This window comes from Panthera onca, chromosome B4 (genome assembly GCF_046562875.1).
Source record: "Panthera onca isolate mPanOnc1 chromosome B4, mPanOnc1 haplotype 2, whole genome shotgun sequence".
Lineage (NCBI taxonomy): Eukaryota > Metazoa > Chordata > Mammalia > Carnivora > Felidae > Panthera > Panthera onca.
In genome coordinates this window covers 78,912,969-78,939,555 of record NC_138345.1, presented here as the reverse complement: position 1 = coordinate 78,939,555, position 26,587 = coordinate 78,912,969, and the positions used below count along the sequence as shown (strand labels likewise).

At 42.5% G+C, this 26,587-nt stretch overlaps 1 protein-coding gene across 2 annotated transcripts in view; it reads right to left on the bottom strand.

Moving 5' to 3' along the window:
* Positions 1-8,921, bottom strand: part of EIF4B (eukaryotic translation initiation factor 4B) — a 30,296-nt gene extending 21,375 nt beyond the window's left edge. For both annotated transcript variants that reach the window (XM_060657507.2, XM_060657508.2), the window contains exons 1-2: positions 8,790-8,921; positions 149-286 (exon numbers count right to left, since the gene is read on the bottom strand). In XM_060657507.2, coding sequence (XP_060513490.1) covers positions 149-286; positions 8,790-8,802 — 151 coding nt within the window. In that variant the 5' untranslated portion in view covers positions 8,803-8,921. The remainder of the gene's footprint in view (positions 1-148; positions 287-8,789) is intronic.
* Between the last annotated feature and the right edge of the window lie 17,666 nt (positions 8,922-26,587).

Genomic DNA, 26,587 nt, shown 5'->3' with positions numbered 1-26,587 from the left:
AAATACACAAACTTAGACCTAAGGTTCTACAAAACGATTAAATTCCTTTCAGATTACATGTGTGAACCATTATTATGGAATGAGTTTTGTCTCAGAAGAGAATGAAGAGAATGAAAATTTCAAGCATGATGGAAACTAAAAAAATTACCATCTCCTTCCAGGTCGTCTGTTTCATCAGCCCAGCTGACTGGTTTGGGGACATAAGTACTTCCTCCCCCAGTCCCTCCATCCTCAGCCAGAAAGTCTGTTAGGGAGATAGTTTTCCCCTTCTTATTCTTCTTTTTTGCTGTTTTAAAAAAGCAAAAGATTATTTACCATTACTTGGGTATTTAAAAGAGTTGTACAATGCGCTGTGAAAAGAAAGCAACATAGGGGCGCCTTGGGTGGCTCAGTGGGTTAGACATCGTACTTTGGTTCAGGTCATGATCTTGCAGTTCGTGAGTTCAAGCCCTACATAGAGCTCTGTGTTGACAGCTCAGAGCCTGGAGCCTGCTTTGGGTTCTGGGTCTTCCTCTCTCTCTCTGCCCCTCCCCTGCTTGCACTGTCTCTCTCAAAAATAAACAAAACAACAACAACAAAAGATTTTCAACATTAAGACTGGGATGGGGGCAACCTTTTATTTTCTACTATATTCACTCGTGTATCATTTGAAAATTTTAGTTTAGTAACTACTTGGGTTTAAGACAGGTGAATACATTTGTAGCTTCTGGTATACAAAGAACTAAAACAAAACTCCTACCCCTAATAACATATTCTGAATGGTATTTATGAGGATTGTTTGATACTTGTAAAATAACCACACAAAGTAGGAATCATTGCTATCAATTTACAAAAAAGAAAACTAAGTCTCAGAGAGGTTACATGACTATCCTACAGTTACAGAGATATTAGATAGCAGAGCTAGAATTAAACCCAGGGTTTTGGATACCAAATCTAGGGCTCTTCCCACAGGAGCCCCAGCCTCTAAGAAGCCTGTTAGTAGTTCTATTGTGTGTGTGTGTGTGTAATGGGGGGGGGGGGGGGGGGGTATGATTAAGACTACACAAAACTGGATCTCCCTGCCCTCTAGGAAAAAAAATTCTCTCCTTCTTTACCCTAACACCACATATGAAGATGAGATAGGGCACTAAAGGTAAAAAATAAGAAGCCCCTAAGACCCAACACATTTGAATGTTCTGTGTTTATGAAATCTTTGGGAATTTCCAAATGGTTCTATTTAGTGGACTAACCTTGGCTCTCTATCTAGTTCTCAGAACCTCTTCTGAGATGGCATCTATCAACAGCTAATGCAGAAGAGCCAAAAGGACTAAATAAAGTTCTAAGACTGGCTCCTGAGAGTAGCCCCTACATACGAAAAAAGCACGCAGCTTTTGTTGTAACAAAGATCAGTTTCATGGTTTTTATAATCATGAGTTCCTCCTCCATGTTCCAATTCTCATCTAATTTTCAGTCCAAGAAGACTAAAAATTTGTGACATGATGCAACCATTTGTTTAACTGAAGGTTGCTCTCACCCAGCACCTTTCTTTAAAATCCAGCTTTAAGGAAATAAAGATGACCTGTTTGCTATGTTACGAACAGCCTCTGGATGCACTAAGAAGGGTCCTATAGCATTGATATTGCCCCTAGCTTTATGCAAAAGGCCTAGGAAAAATTTTAACAAGCAAATTTGGACAAGACATAAAGCATACCTCTGAGGTGGAATGCTTATTTTTGTCTTTTCCATACCCTGTAATTCAAAACAGTGTTGGGGACTAATATAATGCTAGCTAGAGATCCTTGTTACCCTCATGGGGTTTAACCTAGTATCATCAGCTAGTACCAAATTATTAATCTGACTGGTCACTGGGGAAATAAAAATAGAACTGATGGTCATCAGTCCATACAATGAAGTAAAGTTCAACATAAAAATAATTTGGTTAAAGCATCTCTGTCCCCTTTGTTCTGTATGTATATCTAATACCAAAAACAGCAGAAATCTGGAATTAGCCAGGCTAACAGGAATTAGCCTGTTCTTTGGTCTGATTTTGGCTTATACCAACTTTCTAGATCGTAGTTTCTCAACTTTACCCCTTGACTTTTTTTTTTTTTTTTTTTAAACCCGTGACTCTTGACCAACACATCTCATACTCTGCTTTAATGTTACTGGAAATTTCAAAATAAACATCACAACTAAAAATAATTAAAACACTGTTTATTTCAGAATGTCTTTTTTATCGCTTCTCGGCCTTTTGGCTAAGATCAAGTGCAGAATGTCTTTTTAAATCACATATCTCTCTTTCCCTTGGGTTCTTTTGCTGTCCCCTCCAAAAAATTCCGGTTGAGAAATCACCAGATTATGGATGGTCTTCATTTAAAGACAGGCTAAAATTCTTTCACAAGATCTGTAACTCATCTTTCTTTAAATCTAGTAGCAGCACTGACTTAGTCAAAATATAAACAGATTTAAAGGAATTAACTGGCCCTTAAGAAGTAAAATCAGTCAACTAAAGTGGGTGCCAATGTTTGTTCCACTATTTTACTCCAATAACTGAGAAACGAGGTTATCTAAATCCTCCATGCCCTTTGCTCATCCAATACCTGGGCCCATGACATGTTTAGGATTTCAACAGCATTCTCTGTGTAAGTAAAGCATTGTTTAATGTTCCAGGTTTATCAATCCCTTGCCACATGATTGAACTGGTCCAACTCTTAATTTCCTTTAAATCTGATGTGAATTGGGTTAAAAAGTTAAACCAACCACCTCAAGTAATAGACAATTAAGTGTCCCCAATTATTTAAGGCCAAACTACATGGATTAAGGGAGAAAAACACACATCTCAAAAATGTTATTAAATCCTCTGCCTGCTGACTTAATTACTACTACAATTTACCGAACAAGCACTAGGTACTTTATATACTCATATAGATTAAATAAAAGAGCTTAGAAGAAAGCATTTTCAAAAACATTTAAGTCTACAAGTCCTTAAACAAGAAATCAAACATTTGTTTCCTTGATAAACAGGGTTTCTTATAATAAATGAATACAACTAGGGATGCCTGGGTGCCTTAGTCGGTCAAGCATCCGACTTCTGATTTTGGATCAGGTCTTGATCTCAGGGTTGTGAGTTCAAGCACCGCACTAGATGGGGAGCCTGCTTAATAAAAAAAGTAATACAACTGATCAACTTAACTCTTAGAGTTTCTCAAGTTCTACACCATTGACATTCTAGGCTAGGTGATTCTTTGGGGTGGGGCTGTTCTGTGTACTATAGGATGTTTAACAGCATCTCCAGCCTCTACTCATCAGATGCCAGCACCAAAACCCCCACCCTGCTGTGACAACCAAAAATGCCTTCAGACACTATCAAATTACCCCTGCGTGGGTGAGACAAAATTATCTCCTGATTGAGAACCACTGGTTTAAGTGGGTTGTACATCAATAAATAAAAGGACAAACAAAAGGGAATGTTAGCCCCATATAAAAAACAGGATCCCTTGGGGCGCCTGGGTGGCTCAGTCAGTTGGGCGTCTGACTTCGGCTCAGGTCATGATCTCATGATCCTTGAGTTCGAGTCCTGCGTCACGCTCTGTACTGACAGCTCAGAGCCTGGAGTCTGCTTCGGATTCTGTGTCTCCCTCTCTCTCTGCTCCTCCCCTGCTCATGCTGTCTCTATCTCAAAAATAAATAAAAACATTAAAAAAACCCCAAACAGGATTCCTTTAGTTTTCTCAGAATGTCTTCCTGCTATCACTCCATTCTTTTACTAAAAATACCAACTCACAGATACTGAAGTGACAAAATTACTAACTAGCTGCTACATCTTTATTTCAAAAGAGGACACCTTAAAGCACTATAAGCAATAAAGCTTATTTGTTACACAATGCAGTCTTACTTCTCCATCTTTAACTCTTATTTCTTATTTAGGAAGGAGAATTCAGAAAGCTCTTAATGTTCAGATAAGGCTCTGTCAAACCTTAAGTTTCTTAATTTTAGATCTTGCCAGACTAAGTCCCACTTATTTTATAGGGTTATCAATTCTGAATGTTAGTAGCTACAGACTAAGAAATCAGAAAGTGTCATAAAAACCTGTACAAGATCACAGCAGCATTATTCATAATAGGCAAAACCTGTAAATAACCCAAACTCGTATCAAACAATGAATGCATAAATAAAATGTAGATGTCCATACAATAGATTTTGCAATAGAAAGGAATGAGTACCCATACATCCACCAATATGGATGGATGCTGGAAATATGCTAAATGAAAGAAGTTAGTAACAAAAGTCCCTGTATTATATGACTTAATTTATATGAAATGTTCAGAATAGTTGTAAATACCAAGAAACAGATGGTGGGAGAAATGACTTCTAATAGGCAAGGCATTTCTTTCTGGGTAGTGAGTCTTGCCAAACCCACCAAAATTAAAAATGAATTGGTGACTAACAAATGTTTCCTTAAAGAAACAATACTGTACAAATGCAATCAGAACACCTATACCAGAGTGCCTAGAACTAGACTAATTCCACTGCTGTTTAGAGCCCACCCATGACAAGAGGTTTCATACAATGCAATATCATGATGTTAAGCAGCCTCACCTTTACTGCACTATAGCTGAGCATAGTAGAGAATAAAAACCAAGTCAGAACTCATAAGCTTCACCACCTCAACCACCAGTTGTTACATGACTCAACTTGCTTCACACGGACACAATCCTAGCAAAATGCCCTATCATCTTCCCCTTACTTTTCCACACTCAATTTGGTCATTTACATAAAATAAAGCAAGCACCCAATACGCATCATGCTAACCACTACACAAAGAACTTAGAACCTTTCTGTAAGTGAAGAGCTATAAAAATTCAAATTGACTTTGGTGTGTGCACTTTTAAGTGTACTTACACATAATTAGAAATATGCACTTGTTTTTTAAAAATAATACTCATCAATTCTTTCTCCATCATGAAAAGTGAATGCATTCTAGGATGTTCTGAGACTAATACAAAGTGGCAGAATATTCTATCAAGCCACACATATGGTATGTGAATTATACCTTAAAGCTGTTTCAAGCTTTATATATGTATATATATGTATACATATACATATATTTATATGTATATATATACTTTTTAAAAATGACATTAGTTAGAAAGAAACACTATGTATTACTTTGACACTACTTCCTGTTTTTGTCCTTGAATTTTTATGAGTTTTAATCTTGGCCTTCTGAATCTGGGTATCCTACTCCCAGAATAACAAATATATGGTAGAGGATGGGATCTGAAGATAGGTAATACAGGTAGCCCTCACTTTTCAAAAGTTTGCATTATGTCACTTTGCCTTTATGATTTAGACTGTTACCTGTTTTCCCTAACCAAAAGAAATCCAAAAAGGGTTTTTGCTCTTACAAAAATAAAACAAACAAACCCAAAAAGCAAAGGGGCACCTGGGTGGCTCAGTTGGTTGAGTGCTCGGGATATGATCTCACGTTTTGTGAGTTTGAGCCAAACGTGCATTGGGCTTGCATTGGGCTCTGTGCTGACAACTCAGAGCCTGGAACCTGCTTTAGATTCTGTGGCCCCGCCCTCTCTGCCCCTCCCCCTCTTGTGCATGCACACTCTCTCAACATTAAAAAACAAACAAACAAAAAAAAAAACCTTAAAAAACAAAAACCTAAACCTGTTTACAAAAAAAAAAAAAAAAAAAAGCGAAAACAGCTTTCAGGATTTGTTTTCCAGTGAGCCATTATAGAGGCAGAGCACACTTCCAACTGAGAGTGGCACATCCAAGCTTTTTCCCTCAGAACTATACTCAGCATCAAGCCACCATAGCTTTGAACTGTGTCTGTGATCATCTGTGCTTTATTTTGTTAGCAAGACATGTCCTAAGGTATCAGTAAACCTTGAGATTATTTTTTGGGTTCGGGAATGCTAAAAAAAAAAAAAAAAAAAAAAAAAAAAAAAAAAAAAAAATCATTAAAAACTAATGGTAATTGCTTTGCTTTATTTTACTTCAGCTTACAAAATTCTCTACTTTTGGGGTATCTGGCTCTTGATTTCAGCTCAGGTCAAGATCCCAGAGTCATAGGATCGAGCCCCGTGTTGGGCTCTGCACTGAGCATGGAGTCTCCTTGGGATTCTCTTCCCTCTGCCCCTTTCCCTCCCAACCCTCTCTCAAATAAAACTAAAACTAAAACAAAACACAAAATGCTCTACTTTACTTTTGGGTAGCAAGGGAAACCTGTATGTGAACAGCATATAATGAAACTATTTTGAACTATAAGGACCAGCACTGTATGAAAAAAACTATTGGGACACCATCCTCTCCCCGTGAAAATAAACAAGATGACACACATGGAATTTTTAAGTTAGGTAAATTAAAGGTGTTCTGTGCATACAAGCACAATTTCCAATTTGAAAGCATTTGTCTCAAAAAATGTTAACCTATATCAAACACATTTGATTCCCTGTCAGTAAAGACAGCATTTCAGTAACCTGCTCCTGGGCACTTTCAGTTCTTGAAAATCAATAATGGTTCAAGTGGACACTGGTATTGCTGTGAAGAATTTTTCCATCTCATTTACAAAAGGACTGTGAACTTTTATTTACTTTTGAGAGAGAGACAAAGCGTGAGCTGGGGAAGGGCAGAAAGAGAGGGAGACACAGAACCTGAAGCAGGCTCTAGGCTCTGAGCTGTCGACAGAGTCCGATGTGGGGCTGGAACCCAGGAGCTGTGAGATCATGACCTAAAGCGAAGTTGGATGCTTCAACCAAATGAGACACCCAGGTGCCCCAAGAATAGTCTCATTAACACGGCCATATCTGGGAACATTGGCCACTCAACAAAATCAATGACAGGGAAAGTTTCAAAGTTGGAAAAGAAATTTGAAAAATCCCAAATTCCTCAAGGGCAGACTGTCAGATGTAACCTTGTTCTCTCAGATACTAGTATAGTGTCCCTTTACGCATACTACAAAGCTAAAAAGATTTATGGAACCAAATTAAAGACAGGAGATAAGGGCTTCAAAGGGGGTAGAGTAAATGTGGAAGAACAGGAGAAGGGGACATCACTAAGCAAATTCCTTTACCCAGTCCAGATTTCACTCAGTTCTGTAAAATGAAGGGCACAGATTGCTAATATGTCTTCCAACTCTAAAAGTGCTACAAGTTATGGTGAAAGGGAATACAAGCTTTTCACCAAATTATGACAGCTGCCAAGATGGCAAATTCAGGCCAAGTAAGTACTCTAATTTAGATGAAGTTTTTGGGTAGATCCCCAAAATGTGATGACATAGAAGCCAACCTTGTTACTTCCAAGTTGACAGCAGATAAGAGTCAGGAGCCTCAAAGATTTCAACCTTGCTCTGCTACCTGCAGCCATGTGACCTTGAACAAATAATTTCATTTTTCTCAGCTGGGAGACACCACCATCTGCCTACATTATCTCAGAGGATCAAATGAGACAACACAACACAAAAATGCCTGGTCAACTGTCAAGTGCTACATCAATAAAAGGCATTATGTTCAAATGCACTTCAATTCCCTCAACATATTCCAAAAACACACATAATTCTTAGCCTAGGTTAATAGAGAAGAAATTCTTGGTGAGAAAGGAGTGTCCAGAGATAGCAGGGGTTCGAGCAATGTTTCATACAATATATGATCATGCGGGGGAAAGAAACCATATTATCCCCCAAACTAAAATGAATGCTGAAAATGCTCCACACCCCCCACTGCCAATGAGAAAAGCAAGCGGACTTGAAGGACACTGGTATTCCTTACTCCAAACTCGTCCAAAAAGGAAACCTACTCTATCCACTAGTTATTATTTTAAAACTACTCCCCAGGAGTTGTGCAGTTATCTTTAAAACAAATAAATAAAGCTGAACTCTACCGTCGGAGCTATCCAAATAAACCAAAATGGAAGCTGTCAAAGGATCTAACCTTGTTCACCATTTTATCCATCCCCAAGCTAGAACTATGCCTAGCTTATAGTTTGCGGTCAGTAAATACGTACTAAGAAAAAAACCCTAGAGGAAATATAGGTCTCCATCCTTGCTTTTTCTCCTCCAACACGTGGGCGCGCCACACTGGGTTCCCCACCCCCACCTAACTCCAGCGGCTTCAACCTCCAAGCCTTACAGATTTACCCTTAGAAGAATGCATGGGCCGGGCCACACTCTAAAAAGGGAACAGCAGAGAGTGGAAGGACATAAGGGAAAGCAACACATGCACGCAAAACCTTCCCATCTGGACTCTCGCGCGTGCTTTTAAGGCGCGCCGGTCGCCGCTACCCTCCTCTCTCTCACCGCGCACGCGCGTCGTCGCCTTCCCCCGCCCCTCCACCGACTCGCGCTCGTGTTCTAACTGCCCCCCCTCTTTATTCCCCTGCCCCCACTCCCGTCCGCAACGGCCTCGCGCCTCGGAGACGTAGTCTAGTGTGCACCCGTCCGCGCGCCAACCGCCTCCTTCCTTCCTCCACGCGGACACAGTGCTTCTCGTCTATGAGAAGGCCTCACGGCTCCCACAGATCTTTCTGCGCCTCATCACTCCAACTCAAGCCATTACTCCTCGCTCCAACCTCGCGCAGACGGGGTGAAAAGAGTGTGAGGGGGGAGGGGAAGGACACGTTCCCCTCCCCCCAAACATCCCGAGACGATAACCTAACATGGCCAAGCCGCCAGCCTGCCGCAGCCCCAGAGTCCGAAGGAAAGCGGTGCCGCCCGCTCCCCGACTCCAGGGAATCAGTGGATCAGGCTCAGAGAGTAGCTAATGAGCCTGGTCCTTGGCCGCGCTCGGCCGCTCACTCACCTGAGGCCGCCATGTTGGGAGAGGGAGAGAGAACGCAAAGGACCCGGATGAGGCAATCACGTGATTATAGCGGGAGCGTCGGGCTGGGAGACGCGAAACTGGGAGGGGGCGGGGAAGTGAGGAGGGAGACAGGAGGCGGGGCGGTGCTGCTCTAGGTTCGTAAAGCAGCGCGAGGAGGTGGTGCGACGTCCGACGGGAAGACCTTCGCGACATGTGGCCAAAGCGGGGGGGGGGGGGGGGGGCCTGGGCTGTCGCGAAACCCCTCTCGCTTTACGTAGGACTGCGCGCGGACGAAGGGGCGGGTTTCCCTATCGGCCGACTTCCTGCCAGGCGGGTAAGCGGAAGGGGCGGGGCCCCCGGGCCCCAGTTGTCTGGGATCGAATGGAGGCGGGCTGGAACCCGGAATGGGAGTGCCACAATTGACTTTATGAAAGGGAAGATTCTAAGTTTGTTTTCTTTTTATTTTCCACGTGTGAAGACATATGTGGTTAATTTACTGAGCTTTAAAAAAAGTAACTTTCTGGTAAAGCAAAACAAGTCCAATATCTTGCATAAGGATGGTTTTAATTGGGCATGTTTAGAAGAAATAAGAATAACAAATATCGAACATTTAATTACCACGAACTTTTACCTCATTTAGTCTTTCATTTTATGGGCTAGGTTTAGTCAAATCCAGGCGCTATGATTTCACAGCCAAGTGCTATCCGTGCTTTCTCTAGTTAATGCTACGTTTTATTACATATTATTTATATGCTGTATTAGTATTTTATTCAACGGGAATTATCATTGAGCGACTACCTTCTGTCAGGCACTGTTTATTGGCATTTTTTGATACAACAGAAAGCACAGCTCCAAAGGATGTAATAATGAATGGTCCACTGAGGGAAAGACAGACAATAAGCAGTGAATAAATGTTATAAATTATAAGCACCCTGCAGATAATTAAGGTGATTTTATTAAAAGATGATTGGGTGCAACTGAATTTTTAAAATTTTATTGTTATTTTTTAATGTTTATTTTTGATAGAGCATGAGCACGAGAGGAGCAGAGAGGCGGACAGAGGATCTGAAGCAGGCTCTGTGCCGACAGCAATGAGCCCAATGTGGGGCTTGAACTCAACCTGTGAGATCATGACCTGAGTGGGAGTCAGATGCTCAACCAACTGAGCCGTTCAGGCACTCCTGGGTACACCTTTATATTGCCTGGTCAGGAAAGGCCTCTGGGGAATTGACATTTAAACATCTGGATTACAAATAGCCAGCCCTGTGAATGTCTTTAGGAAGAGCTTTAGGAGAAGGTAGAGGATGCACAGCTAGGTCATAAGCTTCAGGGCAGGACCATCTTGGCAAGCTGAGGAATTTAAAGGCTGGGGTATGAGAGGGGCAGGAGAAGAGTGGTACAAGGTGAAGGTTGAGACAGTGTTAGGGGTTGAATCATGTGAGCCTTTGTAAACGAGGTTTAGGAGTTTGGATGTTATTCCAGGTGGGTTGGGAAAGCATGGAAAGACTGTATGCAAAGGAATGTCATGACTTGAAATTTTGAAAAGGATTACTTAGTGTCTTGCTGTAGGTGGTAGTTACATGAGTGTATATGTAAGAACTTATCAGAATTATTGATAAAATTACATTTTATGACTGTTGGGGTAATGACCAGTATACTAATATTATACGTTGAAACATTTTTGAGCTAAACATTTATTTTTTATTATAATTTTACAATAAAATGTGTTTGAGGGCCCCTAAAAGTACAGTAGAGCCCAGGCACTGTGCCTGCTGTACCTACTGGATAAGTTGACCTGGTTGCTGTAATCCTAGTGACAGAAGTTGGTGCCTTAGATGTGAGTGTGGGGATGGAAAGAGACAGATGCAGATATATTTTGGAATTAGATTTGAGGATTGATTAGATGTGAAGAGCACAGGAGAAGGAACTATCAAATCTGACTTCATGTTTTTGGCATGAACACCTGGGTGATACCATTTACTTAGGTGGCAAAGCCTGTGGTGGAGCAGGTTTGGAGAGGTGCGTGGGCTCTGTTTTGCCCATATTAAGTTTGAGATATGTACTAGTCCAGTACTTCTCATGTTTTGATGAATTTACACATATCATCTGGGGAATTTGTTAAAAGTCGGATTCCAGTTCAGTAGGACTGGGGTAAGCCTGAGATTTTGTATTTCTTCTGGTTCGGATCACTAAAAGGGAATGATATTCAGGAATCATGGAAAAATTCTTTGGCTATTGGGGATTGTAGATTTCGGAAAGTTCACAGAAAAGCTAGATGAGGTTGGGACATGGGGGGTAGGGAGAGACTTTTTGTTACCAAGCACCTAATATATCCTAGGGTTATATCAAGCACTTAACAGGCTAGCTTATTTAGTCCTCACGGTGGCCCTTTAAGGTAAATATTAACCCTGTTTTAATTTTTTTAAGTTTACTTATTTATTTTGGCTGGGGAAGTAGCAGAGAGAATCCCAAGCAGGCTCCACACCATCAGCACAGAGCCCGACATGGGGCTCGAACCCACAAACGGGAGATCATGACCTGAGCCGAAACCAAGAGTCAGATACTTAACTGATTGAGCCACCCGGGTGCCCCTTAATCCTGTTTTTAGATAAGGACTCTGAAGCTCAGAAACAATGTGTACCTAACCCAAGTACACACAGCCAACAAGTGGCAGAGCTGCAAACCCAGAGCTGTCTCTCAGGTCCACATTCTTTCCAGTTTCCCAAGGACTTCTTAAAAAATAAAACTGTTAAAAAAAATAAGTGTATGGCAACCACTTGGTATCATTTGTTCTGAAGAAATCCAGAAGGAATAAACTGTTAATTATCCATTGCTCTATAATGAATTACTCTGAAACTTACTGGCATAAAATGATAAACATTTATTGTCTCAGTTTCTGTGGGTCAGAAATTCGTTACCAAAAATCACTTTTTTTGATATAAAAAATGCCAAGTCCTGACATTTGCAGCGTCTCATGTGCATATCCTCTTTTCCACATTCCTGTTGTTTCCCTTGTCATTTCTCACCCTGACCACTACATTAGTTCTTAATGAGTCTTCTTGACTATAGACATTCCTGCCTCAGTCCATGTGATAAGTAGGTACCAGATTTATTTTCCTAAAGCATTGGTCTGAAAACATTCCCCTGCTGACTACCTTCCATGACTCTATAGCCGAGGCAGACATGCAAGGTTGTGTATACTCCAGTCACAAATTCCTGGTTCATACTTCCTATTATCCTTCTTTGTCTAAGGTCATGTTCCAGTCGTGGATACCCAGTGCTTTCCTAATGTTGAGTCTTTTTGCTCTTCTCTCTGCCTGGAATACTCTTCCCTCTTTCACTACCAAATGGGTCACCAATAAAATCTATCCTTAAGGGCTCTTCAAATGTCACCTTTTCTAGGAAGCCTTTCCTGAGCCTTTCTCAGAACGCCACCAGGACTGTCTGCACCTTCCTTTTGACACTTGTCACCTTCCTTCTTGAACTGCCTTCTCTCCTGGTCTATCAACTCCTCCAGGTTGCATCCATTTTGATTATCTTTGCGATTTTCATGCATTAGCATCTGGAACACTTTTTTTTTTTTTTTTTAAACACACCTTAACAATTTTATTTTTTTTAATTAAAAAAAAATTTTTTTTTAACATTTATTTTTGAGACAGAGACAGAGCATGAACGGGGGAGGGTCAGAGAGAGAGGGAGGCACAGAATCTGAAACAGGCTCCAGGCTCTGAGCTGTCAGCACAGAGCCCGACGCGGGGCTTGAACTCACAGACAGATCATGACCTGAGCTGAAATCAGACGCTTAACCAACTGAGCCACCCAGGCGCCCCTCTGGAACACTCTTGGTGCTCACTGTGTATTTGCTGGTGCTAAAGTCAGATTTTCAAGAAATTTACATTCATTCAGGAGATTTCAAGAAGTTCTCATAATGCATATTATGCACTTATATGCCTGGATATATTTATTGTTCATTGAACTGGAAAACCTAGCCCTTAAAAGCAGTGGCTTCTTCCACAGGAAAAAAGCAAAAAAGATTTCTCCCTTTAGACTGACTAGTCAAAACTGAAAAATGTTTGGAAACTAAGTTAAAAATAAAACAAGCAAATGCATGTAAGTTTATATTTGTTTTCTGGAGTCTGAATTCACTAAACTAATTGGCTTAATTTAGTATTTGAGGTTCTTACGATTGTCCTTACAATTGTCATTGAAATTGTCTACATTTTTTTTTTTGAAAACTACCCTTTTTCTAATATATATATTTATAAATAATTATATATAGAAGCTTGACCTTTTTAAAATCTCAATTACACTAATAAGCTTTAGTTAAAGCATTCCCTTTGTCTTCTCCAAACTTTAGTTTTTTAATCTGTAAAACAAAGGCATTAAATTAGATGGTTTCAAAGATTTCTTTTTTTAATTTTGTCATTTTATGAATCTGTGATGCTGATTGTGGATATTATGATCTTCCTCCTAGGGAAGCTGGCAAAAACATTCCTCAGATAACCAGGACTAAGCCAATCCATTAATAATGGAATATGGTTCATATACCAGTTACTTCTGTTTTGTTAAGCTTGGGTAGCTGAAATAATCAAATTATCGTTGTTTGCTGCTTTATGTCCTCACAATCTAAGCAAAATATATCAGTGCTTTAAAGATACATATTTCTCCAAAATAAAAGTTTTTATCACTGAGTGTTGACTGTGTCAGGTTCGCTTTAAGTTATTTTTTAAATCTTTATTTATTTTTGAGAGAGAGAGAGACAGAGTGTGAGCAGGGGAGGAACAGAGAGAGAAGGAGACACAGAATCCGAAGCAGGCTCCAGGCTGTCAGCACAGAGCCTGATGTGGGGCTCAAACCCACGAACTGCGAGATCACGACCTGAGCCGAAGTCGGATGCTTAACCGACTGAGCCACCCAGGCGCCCCAGGTTAGCTTTAAATATATATCAACATTATACAGGGGTTCTGTTTCTGGCATGGTAAATGGCAGACGATCAACTCTCTCATAGATAAAAGTAAATTCTGGACAAAAATTTAGAAAACCCACAACTATCTGAAAGCTGTGGAATAAAGGCAAACATTTTGGAGGAGAGCTGAAACTTGGAAAAAGGTACCAACATGGGATATTACAGCCTGGTGTGGACCAGGGTACTGAAGAAACCTGCCACATTTCTGCCATGAGGAGGCATTGCCCAGGACAGTCTCTGCTGTCACAAAGTGAGGAGGAATCTTATAAAGAAGAGAGCAGAGTTCTGGTGTTGATTCTGTCCAAGTCTCTGGCTGGTCCTTGTACCATGAATACATAAAGCAGGCTGTAAACAGTTCAGCTGAGGAAAGGAAAAAAAAGAGAACTGAACTAAGATCTAAGCTGCTTATCTATGTCAAGTGAGAGAGAGTTTGCAGTTTGGGTCTAACCAATTTCATTGCTTGCTTAAATAAAACATTAACATCTTTGGAAGATACATCTGTTTCTTGTTCCTGCTCTAAGAAATTACCGCTAACTTAGTGGCTTCAGACAACACGGATTTATTCTGTTGTGGCTCTGGGTCAGAAGTCTGAAATGGGCTTCATTGGGCTAAAATCACACTGTTGGCAGGACTGCCTTCCTTCTGGAAGCTCTCCAGGAGAATCTGTATAATGCCTTGACTCCTGGTCCCCTTCTTCCATTTTCAAAGCCAGAAACACCAGGTTGAATCCTTCTTATATTGATCACTCTATTATGACTTACCTTATGCCTCCCTCTTTCACTTTTTAAAAAAGAGTAATTCTCTATACCCAACGTGGAGCTTGCACTCACAACCCCAAGATCAAGAGTTGCATGCTTTACCAACTGAGCCAGCCAGGCACTGCCTCCTTCTTTCCGTTTTAAGGACCCCTGTGATACATTGGGTCCGCTTGGATAATCCACTATAATCCTCCTATTTTAAGGTCATCCAATTAGCAACCTTAATTTCATCTGCAGCTTTACTTCTCCTTTGCCACGTGACAGCACATTCACAGGTTCTGGGGGTTCAGATGTGGATGTCTTTGAGGGGCCGTTATTCTGCCTACCACAGAGAGGTAAAACAGAATCTAGAGTCCTATAACATGTCATTTACAATGTACAGGATACAATCAAAATTATTCAGCACATAAAGGACATGGAAAGTGTGACCCATTCCCAAGGGGTAAGATTACAAGGGCCAATCTGAAAATGACCCAGATGTTGAAATGATCAGAGGGGGACTTTAATGCAGCTGTTATAACCGTGCTCATTGAGATAAAATAAGATATGCTTGTAATGAATGAAAAGGTAGGAAATTTCAGCAGAGAAATATAAAATAAAAAAAGAATCAAATGGAGGGGCACCTGGGTGACTCAGTTGGTTAAGCATCTGGCTCTTGATTTTGACCTCAGGTCATGATCTCACAGTTTGTGGGATCAAGCCCCGTGTTGGGCTCCGTGCTGAGGGTGCAGAGCCTGCTTGGGATTTTCTCTGCCCCTTTGCTGCTCTCTCTTTCTCTCTCTCTCTCTCTCTGTAAATAAATAAATAAACATTAAAAAAAATAACCAAATGGAAATGTTAGAATTGAAAAATACAGTATCTGAAATAAATTTCATGAGAAGGGATGAAGAGCAGAATACAGATAATAGGAAAGAGTCTCTATACTTGAAGGTAGATCAATAGAAATGATTACATCTGTGAAGGGAAAAAAGATGGGGAAAGGGAAGGGAAGGGAAGGGAAAGGAAAAAAGATGGGGAAAAAAGTGAACGGATCCTCAGGGAACCTGCAGACAATATAAAAAGATATACTACTGAAATCTCAACAGAAGAGGAGAGAAAGATGGGGCAGAGGAATACTTGAAGAAACTTTCCACATTTGGTTAAGATTCAAGAAGCTCGGCAAACCCTGAACAGCATAAATACGAAGAAAACTGCATTGGCTTATTACATAGTTGAAATGATGAAAGCCAATGATAACAAGAAAGTCTTGAAAACATTCAGAATAAAGTAACCCACCATATACAGGGGAACAATTGAAAAAAAATTTTTTTAATGTTTTATTTATCCTTGAGAGTGAGCGAGTGAGAGAGGGGTAGAGTGAGGGAGGGATGCAGAATCCAAAGCAGGCACCAAGCTCTGAGCTGTCAGCACAGAGACCGACGCGGGGCTCAAACTCACAAGCCATGAGATCATGACCCGAGCCGAACGCTCAACCGACTGAGCCACCCAGGTGCCCCTACAGGAGTACAATTTGAATGGGCATGGGCTCCTTATAAACGATGGAGGCCAGAAGATAAACAAGATTTTTAAAGTGCCAAATGAAGAAAATGGGTCACTCTCAAATTCTGTATCCAGAGAAAATATCATCTGACACTAAAAAAGACTGTGCTGATACGCGCTACCCAACACGGATGAAGCATTATTCTAAGTGAAAGAAGCCAGTCACAAAACACAACATATTGCGTGCTTTCCTTTCTGTGCAGCGATCAGAGTAGGTAAATCTACACGGACAGAAAGTGGTTGGTTAGTGGGGGCGGGGCAGGGTGGGGAATGAGAGGGATGGGAGGACGCCTGCTGAAAGGTACGGCGTTTCTCTGGGCGGGACAGAAATGTTCTAAAAGTGATTGTATGATGCTTGGTCCACTATGAACTTTAAACTCCACTGCGTTTCCTGAATTGAATTCTTCAAATGGGTGAATTGTTCGGTATGTAATGTCTCAAAGCTGTTTAAAAAACGAAGACCAGAGGCGCCTGGGTGGCTTAGTGGGTTGAGCATCTGACTCATGATTCCAGGGTCATGAGATTGAGCCCCACGTTGGGCTCCATACTGAGCGTGGAGCCTGCTTGGGTTTCTCTCTCTCTCTCTCTCTCTCTCTCTCTCTCTCTCTCTGCTCCTTTCACCTGCTTGTGCACTCTCTCTCTCTAAAATTAAAAAAAAAAAATTAAAAAATGAAGGCCAAATGCATACATTTTCAGATGTGAGAAAACTAAGAGTTCATTGTGGGTAGACCTACATTACAATGAAAGCCAAGGGAAGTTCTTCAAGCTGAGGGGAAATGATACCAGAGGGAAATTCACATCTTCAGGAAAGAATAGAGGGTATCAAAAATAGGAACTTGCTGTGTGACTGCAAAAGGCTGTTTTCCCCTCTTAATTTCTTTACAATACTTTTGACCATTGAAAGCAAATATTAGAACCTTGTGGGATTTATGTCTTTAGATGTAATGTGTGTATTACAACTATAGCATAAAAGATGATGGTTCTTCCAACTGGGGAGATACAATATTAACTCTAAGTAGGCTATGAAAGGTTAAGGGTATATATTCTAAGCCTTAGAGCAAGAATTAAAAATAATGCGAAGAAGTATAGCTAAAAATACAATAAATGAGTCAATGTGAAATTCTAAAAAAAATATTTAATCCAAAAGAAGGCAGAAAAGGAGGAACAGATGATGGTAATAATTTTGAAAACCACAGGGGAAAAATAAGATGTATAAAACAAGCACTTTCAAGGGACAACACATAAACTGAGTCTTCCTGAAAAACATTTTGCACTGGGATTGGTACTGTCCGGAGCATAGTAAGGCAGATTCTCATTGCAGCTCTGTTCCTCGTCAGCTCTGCAGAACAAGGGTAGATAGAAGAAACACAATGCGGGGAGAAGTGGACCGAATATAGAAGAGTCTTCTCCACCATGAGGAATCTGATGTCTGCAAAAGGTTGTAGCACAAGAACATTTAGAATCTTCACCTTTGGGGAAGAAGCAGGCAATCCCAGAGTGGTGTGCCCAGGAGAGTGGGGAAAATATGGCCGGGTCACTCTCCAGTTTCTGTCTATAGCAGCTACCTTGGGGAGGAGAGGAAAGGCAGGAAGACACCTGCCAATGTCAGGTTTTGTGGGAAGCTACTCCCTCATTGCATTCCACAAGGTTCTCTCCTAAGCCCTCCTCTCTTTTTTGCAGCAAAAGCTACAAATGCAAATGCCTCCAGGAATCAGGAAGATGAAGTGAATGATTTAAGGCAGCCTGCCTTAAATAATAAAGAAATAAAGAAAAAAATAAAGAAAAGGCACTACGTTTGCATGTAGGCATTACATGCAAAGCACATGATCCCTGTGGCAGAGACATTTACTGCTTACCCAATACCCGTGAGCTCCCCATTTCTCAGCCCCCTGCCGGGGTGCATGTGACTAGATCAGGCAGATGGACTGTCAGTGGAAGTAATATATGTCACATCAGGTGGGAAGCACATAAAAGCTACTGAGTAGCCTGATCTCAACAGCTCTTGTTCCCTGCTGATCGTGAAGAATGCAAGGTAAAATAGAGCCATCAGGTGTCTGCAGCCTGGACCCTGAGTCATTGCTAGGAGGAAAGCTGCCTTGGAGAGTTGCCCAATTCACCCTGGACTTCGCTTGAACAAGAAACAAATCTTCATTCTGTTGAGGCCCTTCTATTTTGGTACTGTAGCCTAGGCTACCCTACATACTGCCTTTATAGGCAGCAATCACACTTCAGCTCAGGCATCTACTAACAAGTGAAATGGGGGCCTGACGTCAGCTAGATCTTCCAGTTTTTTGTTTAAAAAAAATTTTTTTTTAACGTTTATTCATTATTGAGAGATAGAGAGAAACTGAGCATGAGCAGGGGAGGGGCAGAGAGAGGGGGAGACACAGAATCCGAAGCAGGCTCCAGGCTCTGAGTCGTCAGCACAGAGCCCGACGTGGGGCCCGAACTCACAAACCGTGAGATCCTGACCTGAGCCGAAGTCGGACGCCCAACCGACTGAGCCACCCAGGCACCCCTAGATCTTGCAGTTTTTACGAGATATACCAGAAGTAAGGATTTTTGGGTGAAATTTCCAACGTTTAAATGAGCACTGGGCGTTGTATGTAAGCCAATTTGACAATAAATTATATTAAAAAAAAGAAATTTCAACATTTAAAAGTGGACTTAATTTGGAAAATTAAAACCCTGTGAAGCCCACATAAAACCCATCTGGGGGCCAATGTAGCCCCCAGGGCACATTGCAACTTGTGCTCTATGTTTTCTTTCTAGTGACTCATCAGTTCCAAAGCTTCTGTTGTCACTCCTGTTCAGATGGGGCAAAGTCCATATCTTTGTATCACAGTTCCCAATGGGCTCAATAGATGCCTCCAATTTTGGGTTTCTCACCTTGGCCTAAATTCTGGAAGGCAGCTCCTATGTGTACTTTAAATGATCTGTCCCATCTGGCCCTCTATAGCCAGCACCCCCCAAATGCAGCCTTGTAAAAAGGCCTAATGGTTCTTTCTCGTGGTCTTGACCCCATCTCCTTTTTCTGACATATTTCATATTCGACCTAATCGTTTATTATTTCTAACCTAGTGATTTACTTTCCTATTTTGTGGCCTCACATTGTTCCCCTTGTACTGGACACTTCTTTGCCATTAAACTTTTTTTTTTTCTCAGTTTTTTCTTTTCTTCTTCTTCTTCTTCTTCTTCTTCTTCTTCTTCTTCTTCTTCTTCTTCTTCTTCTTCTTCTTCTTCTCCTCCTCCTCCTCCTCCTCCTCCTCCTCCTCCTCCTCCTCCACCTCCTCTTTGGAAATTTGGATTCTGCCTTCCTTGGTCCTGTGGGTTTGCTCTGACTAGTCCTGAGTTTTCAGTTATCTCTTAGCTTAAGTTCAAACTGTTCCAAGTTGAACATACTCATGTTTCTATCCCAGCTTCCCTATCTCTGTTAGCGGTGCTACTGTCTTCCAAGTCGCAGTCTAAACCCTTGGTATCATATTAACCTCCTCACCCAGAACCAACCCAAATATTCATTTAGTATTTACACTGTGTGCCTTGTTCTGGGCAATGGGGATACAATGGTGAACTTAAAGAAAATCTGTGCCCTCACGGAGTTTACATCCTATTGGGAATGGACGGACAGCGAATAAATATATGTTAGTTCAGGTAGTGATATGTACCATGGAGGAAAACAAAGCCAGGTAAAAGAGCTAGGGGGCTCCATGGAGGGGAAGGGTGTTATTTTGTGTTTGGCAGTGATGGGGACTGGAATAGAGATGAAGGAAACGAGGAACTGAGATGACAGATATCCAGAAAGAGCACTGCAAAGCCCAAGACCCTCAGGTGAAGGCATGCATGGCAATGTTTGGGGTCCAAAAAGGAAACCACTGTGGCTGGAACTGGGTGAGCAAGGGAGAGGGTGGTAGGGGTCGTTGCCCACCTAGCTCATCCTTCCCTTCCAATCTATTCTCACTACCTCTGCTCTAGTTATGATTCTCCTTTCCATTCTGGACTATCTCCACTTCATCTCCGCCCAGTTTACCCCTGTCCACCCAGCACATGGTGTCTGAAGCAATCTTCCTACACGCCTACACCTTCCTGGGCTCTGTGGTGGTTAATTCTGTCCACTTGACTGGGATAAGGGATGCCCAGAGAGCTGATAAAGTACTACTTCTGGGTGCTTGTGTGAGGGTATCTCTGGAAGAGATTAGCATTTAGATTGATAGGGTGAATAGAGATCACCTTCACTGATGCTGGTGGGCATCCTTCAATCCACTGAGGGCTTGGATAGACCACAAATGCAGCTGGAAGGACAGATTTGCTCTCTCTGCTTATACTAAGTTACCATCTACTCCTGAATTCAGACATCTGTGCTTCTCAGCCTTTGGGCTCAACTAAATTATACCACTAGCTTTCCTGGTTCTCTAGCATGCACATGGCAAATCATGGGACTTCTCAGTGTCCGTCATCATGGGAGCCAATTTCTAAAAGAATCTCTCTCTCTCTCTCTTCTGTTGGTTCTGTTTTCTCTGGAGAACTCTAACACACATCCCATCTCTTTCCAAGGCACTGCTCCCTAGCATTGAAAGCACTTAGTAATCTGCCTTCATCTTGCTTCTCTAACCTTATCTGTCACTCCCAACTTCTGTCTTGCCCTGAGTTTTCCCCGTATTACTATTCTCCTCACCTTGAATAGCCTGTACCTTCTCAGTCTTGCCAGCTCCTTTGCAGGAGAAGCCTACCTATTCCAATCAGTGTCCTAAGACATCCTCTTGGCTTGGTCTCCTATTTAGTTTTGTAATTGGTTTATTTTATACTCCTAATTAGATTATAAACTCCAGGAGGTATTTTATACATGTTTGTTTTTCCTCTCTTCCAAGGCCATGTATCCTGTAATATTCTTTTTGATGAGAATTTCTGCTTGAGGAGTATAGGTGGTCTTTTTTAAAAAAAAATCATTTTATTTATTTATTTTTATTCCTCAAATCCAACCTGCGCTATGAAAGATGCCATAGTTACCACTTCCTGGGCTGGTGATTATTAGTCAGAAGAAGGACGGGTGAAGACTTTGGCTAAAAATTTGCCATGTACTGTTTCAAACCTGAACCCAACTGTGGAGCTGGGCAGGAGGGCAGTCTGGGGTTGTTTGCTAGGACAGCCTGGCTTGACATTGGCAGGCTCAGGTTCTCCCTCTTTCCTTCTCACTTAGCAGGTCAAACTTTTTAATGCTGAGGTATGTTTAAGAAACAACTAAAAGCCAGAACCCTGCCTCTCAGCAGTTTACAAATCTATGGTTAATTGTGTGCTCTTGGCAAGTATTAGCGAGGAAATAATTCACCTGTTTAATGTTTTTTTTTTTAATTTTTTTCCAGCGTTTATTTATTTTTGAGAAGAGAGAGACAGAGCACAAGTGGGGGAAGGGCAGAGAGGGAGGGAGACACAGAATCCGAAGCAGGCTCCAGGCTCTGAGCTGTCAGCACAGAGCCCCACACGGGGCTCGAGCTCACAGACCGTGAGATCATGACCTGAGCTGAAGTTGGACGCTTAACTGACTGAGCCACCCAGGCGCCCCGTTTAATGTTTTTATTGTATGTCGGTGGATAAATGAGAAATGAATAGTGAAGTACTCTCTAATAGACAAATCAAAGGTAAAGCTAAATGCAATAAGGAAGGGAAGGAGCTAGGGATTACCTCACCACAGAGCCTGGCTAAGTTATCTTCTTCCCACCATGACCTTGCCTTGCCTGGGTTGGTCTCTTCCCCCTTCTTTTTCCTTCTGCAAATCCTGGCCTTCAAGGGCCAGCTAAAACCACTCTTCCTCTGGGAAGCCTTCCTGGATTATTCCAGACTCCAATAACCTGTTTTAGGGGAGTCTAGGTGGCTCAGTCAGTTGAGTGTCCAACTCTTGATTTTGGCTCAGGTCATGATCCCAGGGTCATGGGATTAAGCCCTGCATGGGGCTCCATGCTGAGTGTGGAGCCTGCTTAAGATTCTCTCTCCCTCTCTCTCTGCCCCTCTCCCCCACTCACATGCTCTCGCTCTCTCTCTCTCTAAAATATAAAAATCAAAAAAAGAAGTGGAAGTTCTAAAAATCTTGAAAATAAACTATTCTATAATTAAAAATAAACAAAGGCGCAGACCCCTACAGAATCAAACAACACCGAAGGATTCCTAGACAAAGCCCAGGATTCCACTGAAAGGCACCCAGTAAACTTTTGCTCATTTCAAATTCTTTCACGACTTTTCCTGCGTAGCCTGGTCTTAGAGTTCTTTTATACCTCAGCATCTAGCTGCATATCTAGTGCATATCAGGTGTTCGATCAGTGCAGGCTGGTTGAACTGATGAGAATTACTGAATGATGAAATATAAAGCTTGTGGTAGATGGGAAAGCATGACCAAAATATTAGCTCTTTCATCAAAGGTGGAGTCTACTTTCCTACTCCTCGAATCTGGAACTGCCTAGTGACTTGCCTTGGCTGTTAAGTATGTCAGAAATGACAACGTATGACTTCTGGAGCCCAGACTTCCAGAGACCTCCATAAACTTCCACTTTCACCCTTTTGGGACTTGCTGTTACCATGTAAGAAACCCAGGTTATTTTGACTGGAGAACCACATGGAGGAAAACCAAGGCACCTGGCTGACCACCCCGGCTAACCACCTCATTTGTGAATGAGGCCAACTTGGACTATCCTGGTCCCAGTGACTGCAGACAAACGAGCAACTCCGGGTGAGACCAGCAGAAGGACTGTCCAGCTGAGCCCAGCTAAAATTGGAAAGTTGTGAGCTAATAAATGGTTATCGTGTGTGTGTGTGTGTGTGTGTGTGTGTGTGCATGTGTTTTAATGTTTATTTTTGAGAGACAGAGAGAAAGAGAGGGCACACATCCGGGGGCGGGGCAGAGAGAGACACACACACAGAATCCAAAGCAGGCTCCAGACTCTGAGCTGTGAGCACAGAGCCCGATGCAGAGCTCAAACTCACGAACCATGAGATCATGACCTGAGCCGAAGCTGGATGCTTAGCCGACTGAGCCACCCAGACACCCGTATAAATGGTTACTGTCTTAAGCCTCTAAGTCTTGGTGTGTTTTGTTATGCAGCAATGGCTCAACTAGCAGAGTCCTGTCTGTGTGTTCATAGAATGTCAGCCAGGGGCAGAGGACAAATGATTCTTCTTTGGGGATATGGGTTGCTCACCATGGTTGAATCTCCTGGCTCAGCTGTCCTGCACCCCAGCTGGTTGGGACGCTTGTGCTGCTCCTTGAAGGAAGTGTCACTACCTGGGTATGTGGTGTGGCCCCAAACCTTCTAGGTGCCCATGCAGGGCCCTTGACCGGCTCATTATCTGCACTGGGCTGGGGACTCAAAGAAGAGAGGCAGCAAAGAACACTCTTCAAAAGAAGAGAGGCAGCAAAGAACACTCTTCTACAGACTTGACATCTGAACAAGGACAGGTACATCCAAATTAAAGTACAAAGTTAACCCTATCATCAACATCCGCCCCTCCTTTCCTTGAATCTCTATGACACTTTTACTTCCCAAACCTCTTTTCACCTAGCTTGTTTCAGTCCCAACATATCGCAGTGAGTAAGGAGGCCAGGTGAGGAAATCAAGAGATTTGCCCGGCACCACACAGCCGTCTAATTGTGGGCCAAATCCAGGCCTCCTGCTGCAGTGCCCACTGGTCCAGGGCTGTGTACTTCCCTGAGCAGCATCCGTGTGCAGCCCTTTCTCTTCAAGGGTCCTCAATCCAGGATACACACTAAGGACATATCTACGAGCACAGGATGATGCCTGGGTAGCAGCGTGGCATCAGGGAAAAAATCTAGTAACAGCTCCATGAGCTGTATGATCTCAGGCAGTCATGCAACCTCGCCGAGTCTCAGTTTCCTCATTTGTAAAATGGGATTAAAACTATATATATCTCACAAACCGTGAGATCATGCCCTGAGCCGAAGTCAGACGCTTACCCGACTGAGCCACCCAGGCGTCCCTCACAAGGTCCTTGTTAAAGATCACCTGGGATGATATGTTCAGGGGTCTCAAATTCAAAAGCCGTCAGGGTTCCGAGAGGAACCCTGCGAAGTGGTGTAAGTTACAGAGTGCATGTCCTGCCTAGAGGTGTTCACAGGCAATTTTCCTGACAGCCTGTGACACTCACAGCTAACAAACAATCCAAACGATCCAAACGTAGGTCAGGGCTGACTTCAAACCCCTTTCCACCATGTCATTTGGCTTTGCCCTAAGCCCGTCTCCTCTCCGGTTACAAAGGGCCACTCATACTTGCCTATCATGAGAAGCTCGGGGAGCGTTTAGGTCAAATTCCACGCCCAGGACCTGGCACACAGTGAGCACTCAAGGAGTGGTAGCTCTGAATAAAATAGTTGATAAGCTTCAAAACATTATACAAATAGTATTATTATATTTTATTATTATATTACATTATACAAATAGTATTATTATAAGGGACATAAACAGCAGGGTGAAAATACCACCTTTTAGACGCATTCATAGATGGGTACAGATTTATGTCCGAGGTAAGAAGAGAGTAAGGTACCTGGGCGCCCTGGAGAAGTTGAGAGCTGAGGCGGGTGGGTTCACATAAGAAATGAGTCTGGTAGCCCTGTGTACAGGGGGAGAGAAGGGGACGGAAAGTCTGTGGAGTTGGCAATGTGGCTCTGCTTGAGGGAAAGAGGTGGGCAGGGTCCTCACATTTTAACAGGGTAAGTGTGCTGCCTGCGGGAGCACTTGCAATGCAAGATTACTTTAAAAATAGGGGCGCCTAGGTGGTTCAGTGTGTTGGGCATCCGACTTTTGATTTTGGCTCTGGTCATGATCCCAGTGTCTGGGGACTGAGTCCCGTGTTGGGCTCTGAGCTGAGTGTAGAGCCTGCTTGGGATTCTCTCTCTCTCTCCCTCTGCCCCTCTCCCCTGCTCATGCTCTCTCTCTCTAAAAAAAAAATCAAAAATTAAAAAAATAATTTAGGGGAACCTGGGTGGCTGAGTCAGTTAAGCATCTGACTTCGGCTCAGGTCACAGTCTTGTGGTTTGAGGGTTCGAGCCCCGTGTCGGGCTCTGTGCTGACAGCTCATATCCTGGAGCCTGCTTCAGATTCTGTGTCTCCCTCTCTCTCTGACCCTCCCCCGTTCATGCTCTGTCTCTCTCTGTCTCAAAAAATAAATAAACATTAAGAAATAATAATAATTGGGGCACCTGGGGGACTCGGTTGAGTGACCAACTTCGGCTCAGGTCATGATCTCACGGTTTGTGGGTTCGAGCCCCACGTCGGGCTCTCTGCTGACGGCTCAAAGACTAGAGCTTCCTTCGGTTTCTGTGTCTCCCTCTCTCTCTGTCCCTCCCCCACTCACGCTCTGTCTCTGTCTCAAAAATAAATAAACATTAAAAAAATAATAATAATTTAAAAATAGCCAGAGGGGGGCACCTGGGTGGCTCATTTCTTTCAGTATCCAACTTTTGATTTCGGTTCAGGTCATGATCCCAGGGCTGTGGGACCAAGCCCTGCGTCAGGCTCCGTGCTGAGGATGGAGACTGCTTGAGATTCTCCCTCTCTCCCTCTCTCTCTCTGCCCGTCTCCTGCTCTCTCTCTCTCTCTCTCTCTCTCTCAAAATAAATAAATAAACAAAAAAGAAGTAAAAAAAATGTCTTAAAAAAAAAAACTAGAAGGGGACTGGTTAAACAAATCATGCTATATCCATTCCTTGAAAGAATACGATTCACTCCTGAAAACTAATATTATGAGAATCTATGTAGATGGATATTAATTGTCAAGGACAGAAATGCCCGTTATGTGTTAAGAGGAGACTGCAAAACAGTGGGTACAATGCAATCTCACTTTTGTGAAATGAAAACAAGTACATGTTGAAAGATCCCGAAGGGGCGCCTGGGTGGCTCAGTCGGTTGAGTGTCCGACTTCGGCTCAGGTCAAGATCTCACAGTTTGTGGTTTCGAGCCCCTCATCAGGCTCTGTGCTGACCGCTTGCTCAGAACCTGGAGCCTACTTCGGATTCTGTGTCTCCCTCTCTCTCTGCCCCTCCCCCACCCACGCTTTGTCTCACTCTGTTTCTCAAAAATAAGTAAATGTAAAAGAAAAAAAATCCTGAAGGGTACACCTCAAGGTATTGGGAATGGTTATCTCTAGGTGGTGGTGTTTGGGAGGCTTTAAAATTTTCTTTTTTGCTCATCTGTGTTTTCTGATTGTCCACAGTGAACATGTTCCACTTTTGTAATGAGGAAAAATGGCATTTATTTTTTTAATTAAACAATTTTTTTTAATGTTTATTTCCAAGAGAGTGACAGAGCCGAGCGGGGAAGGAGCAGAGAGAGAGGGAGACACAGAATCCGAAGCAGGCTCCAGGCTCTGAGCTGTCAGCACCGAGCCCAACGCGGGGCTCAAACCCATGAACCCGGAGATCATGACCTGAGACATAGTCAGACGCCTAACTGACTGAGCAACCCAGGTACCCCGAAAACTGGCATTTAGTTTTAAAGCATGGTGACAGTTAGATGGGCAGAGATCAAAGACTGTGTA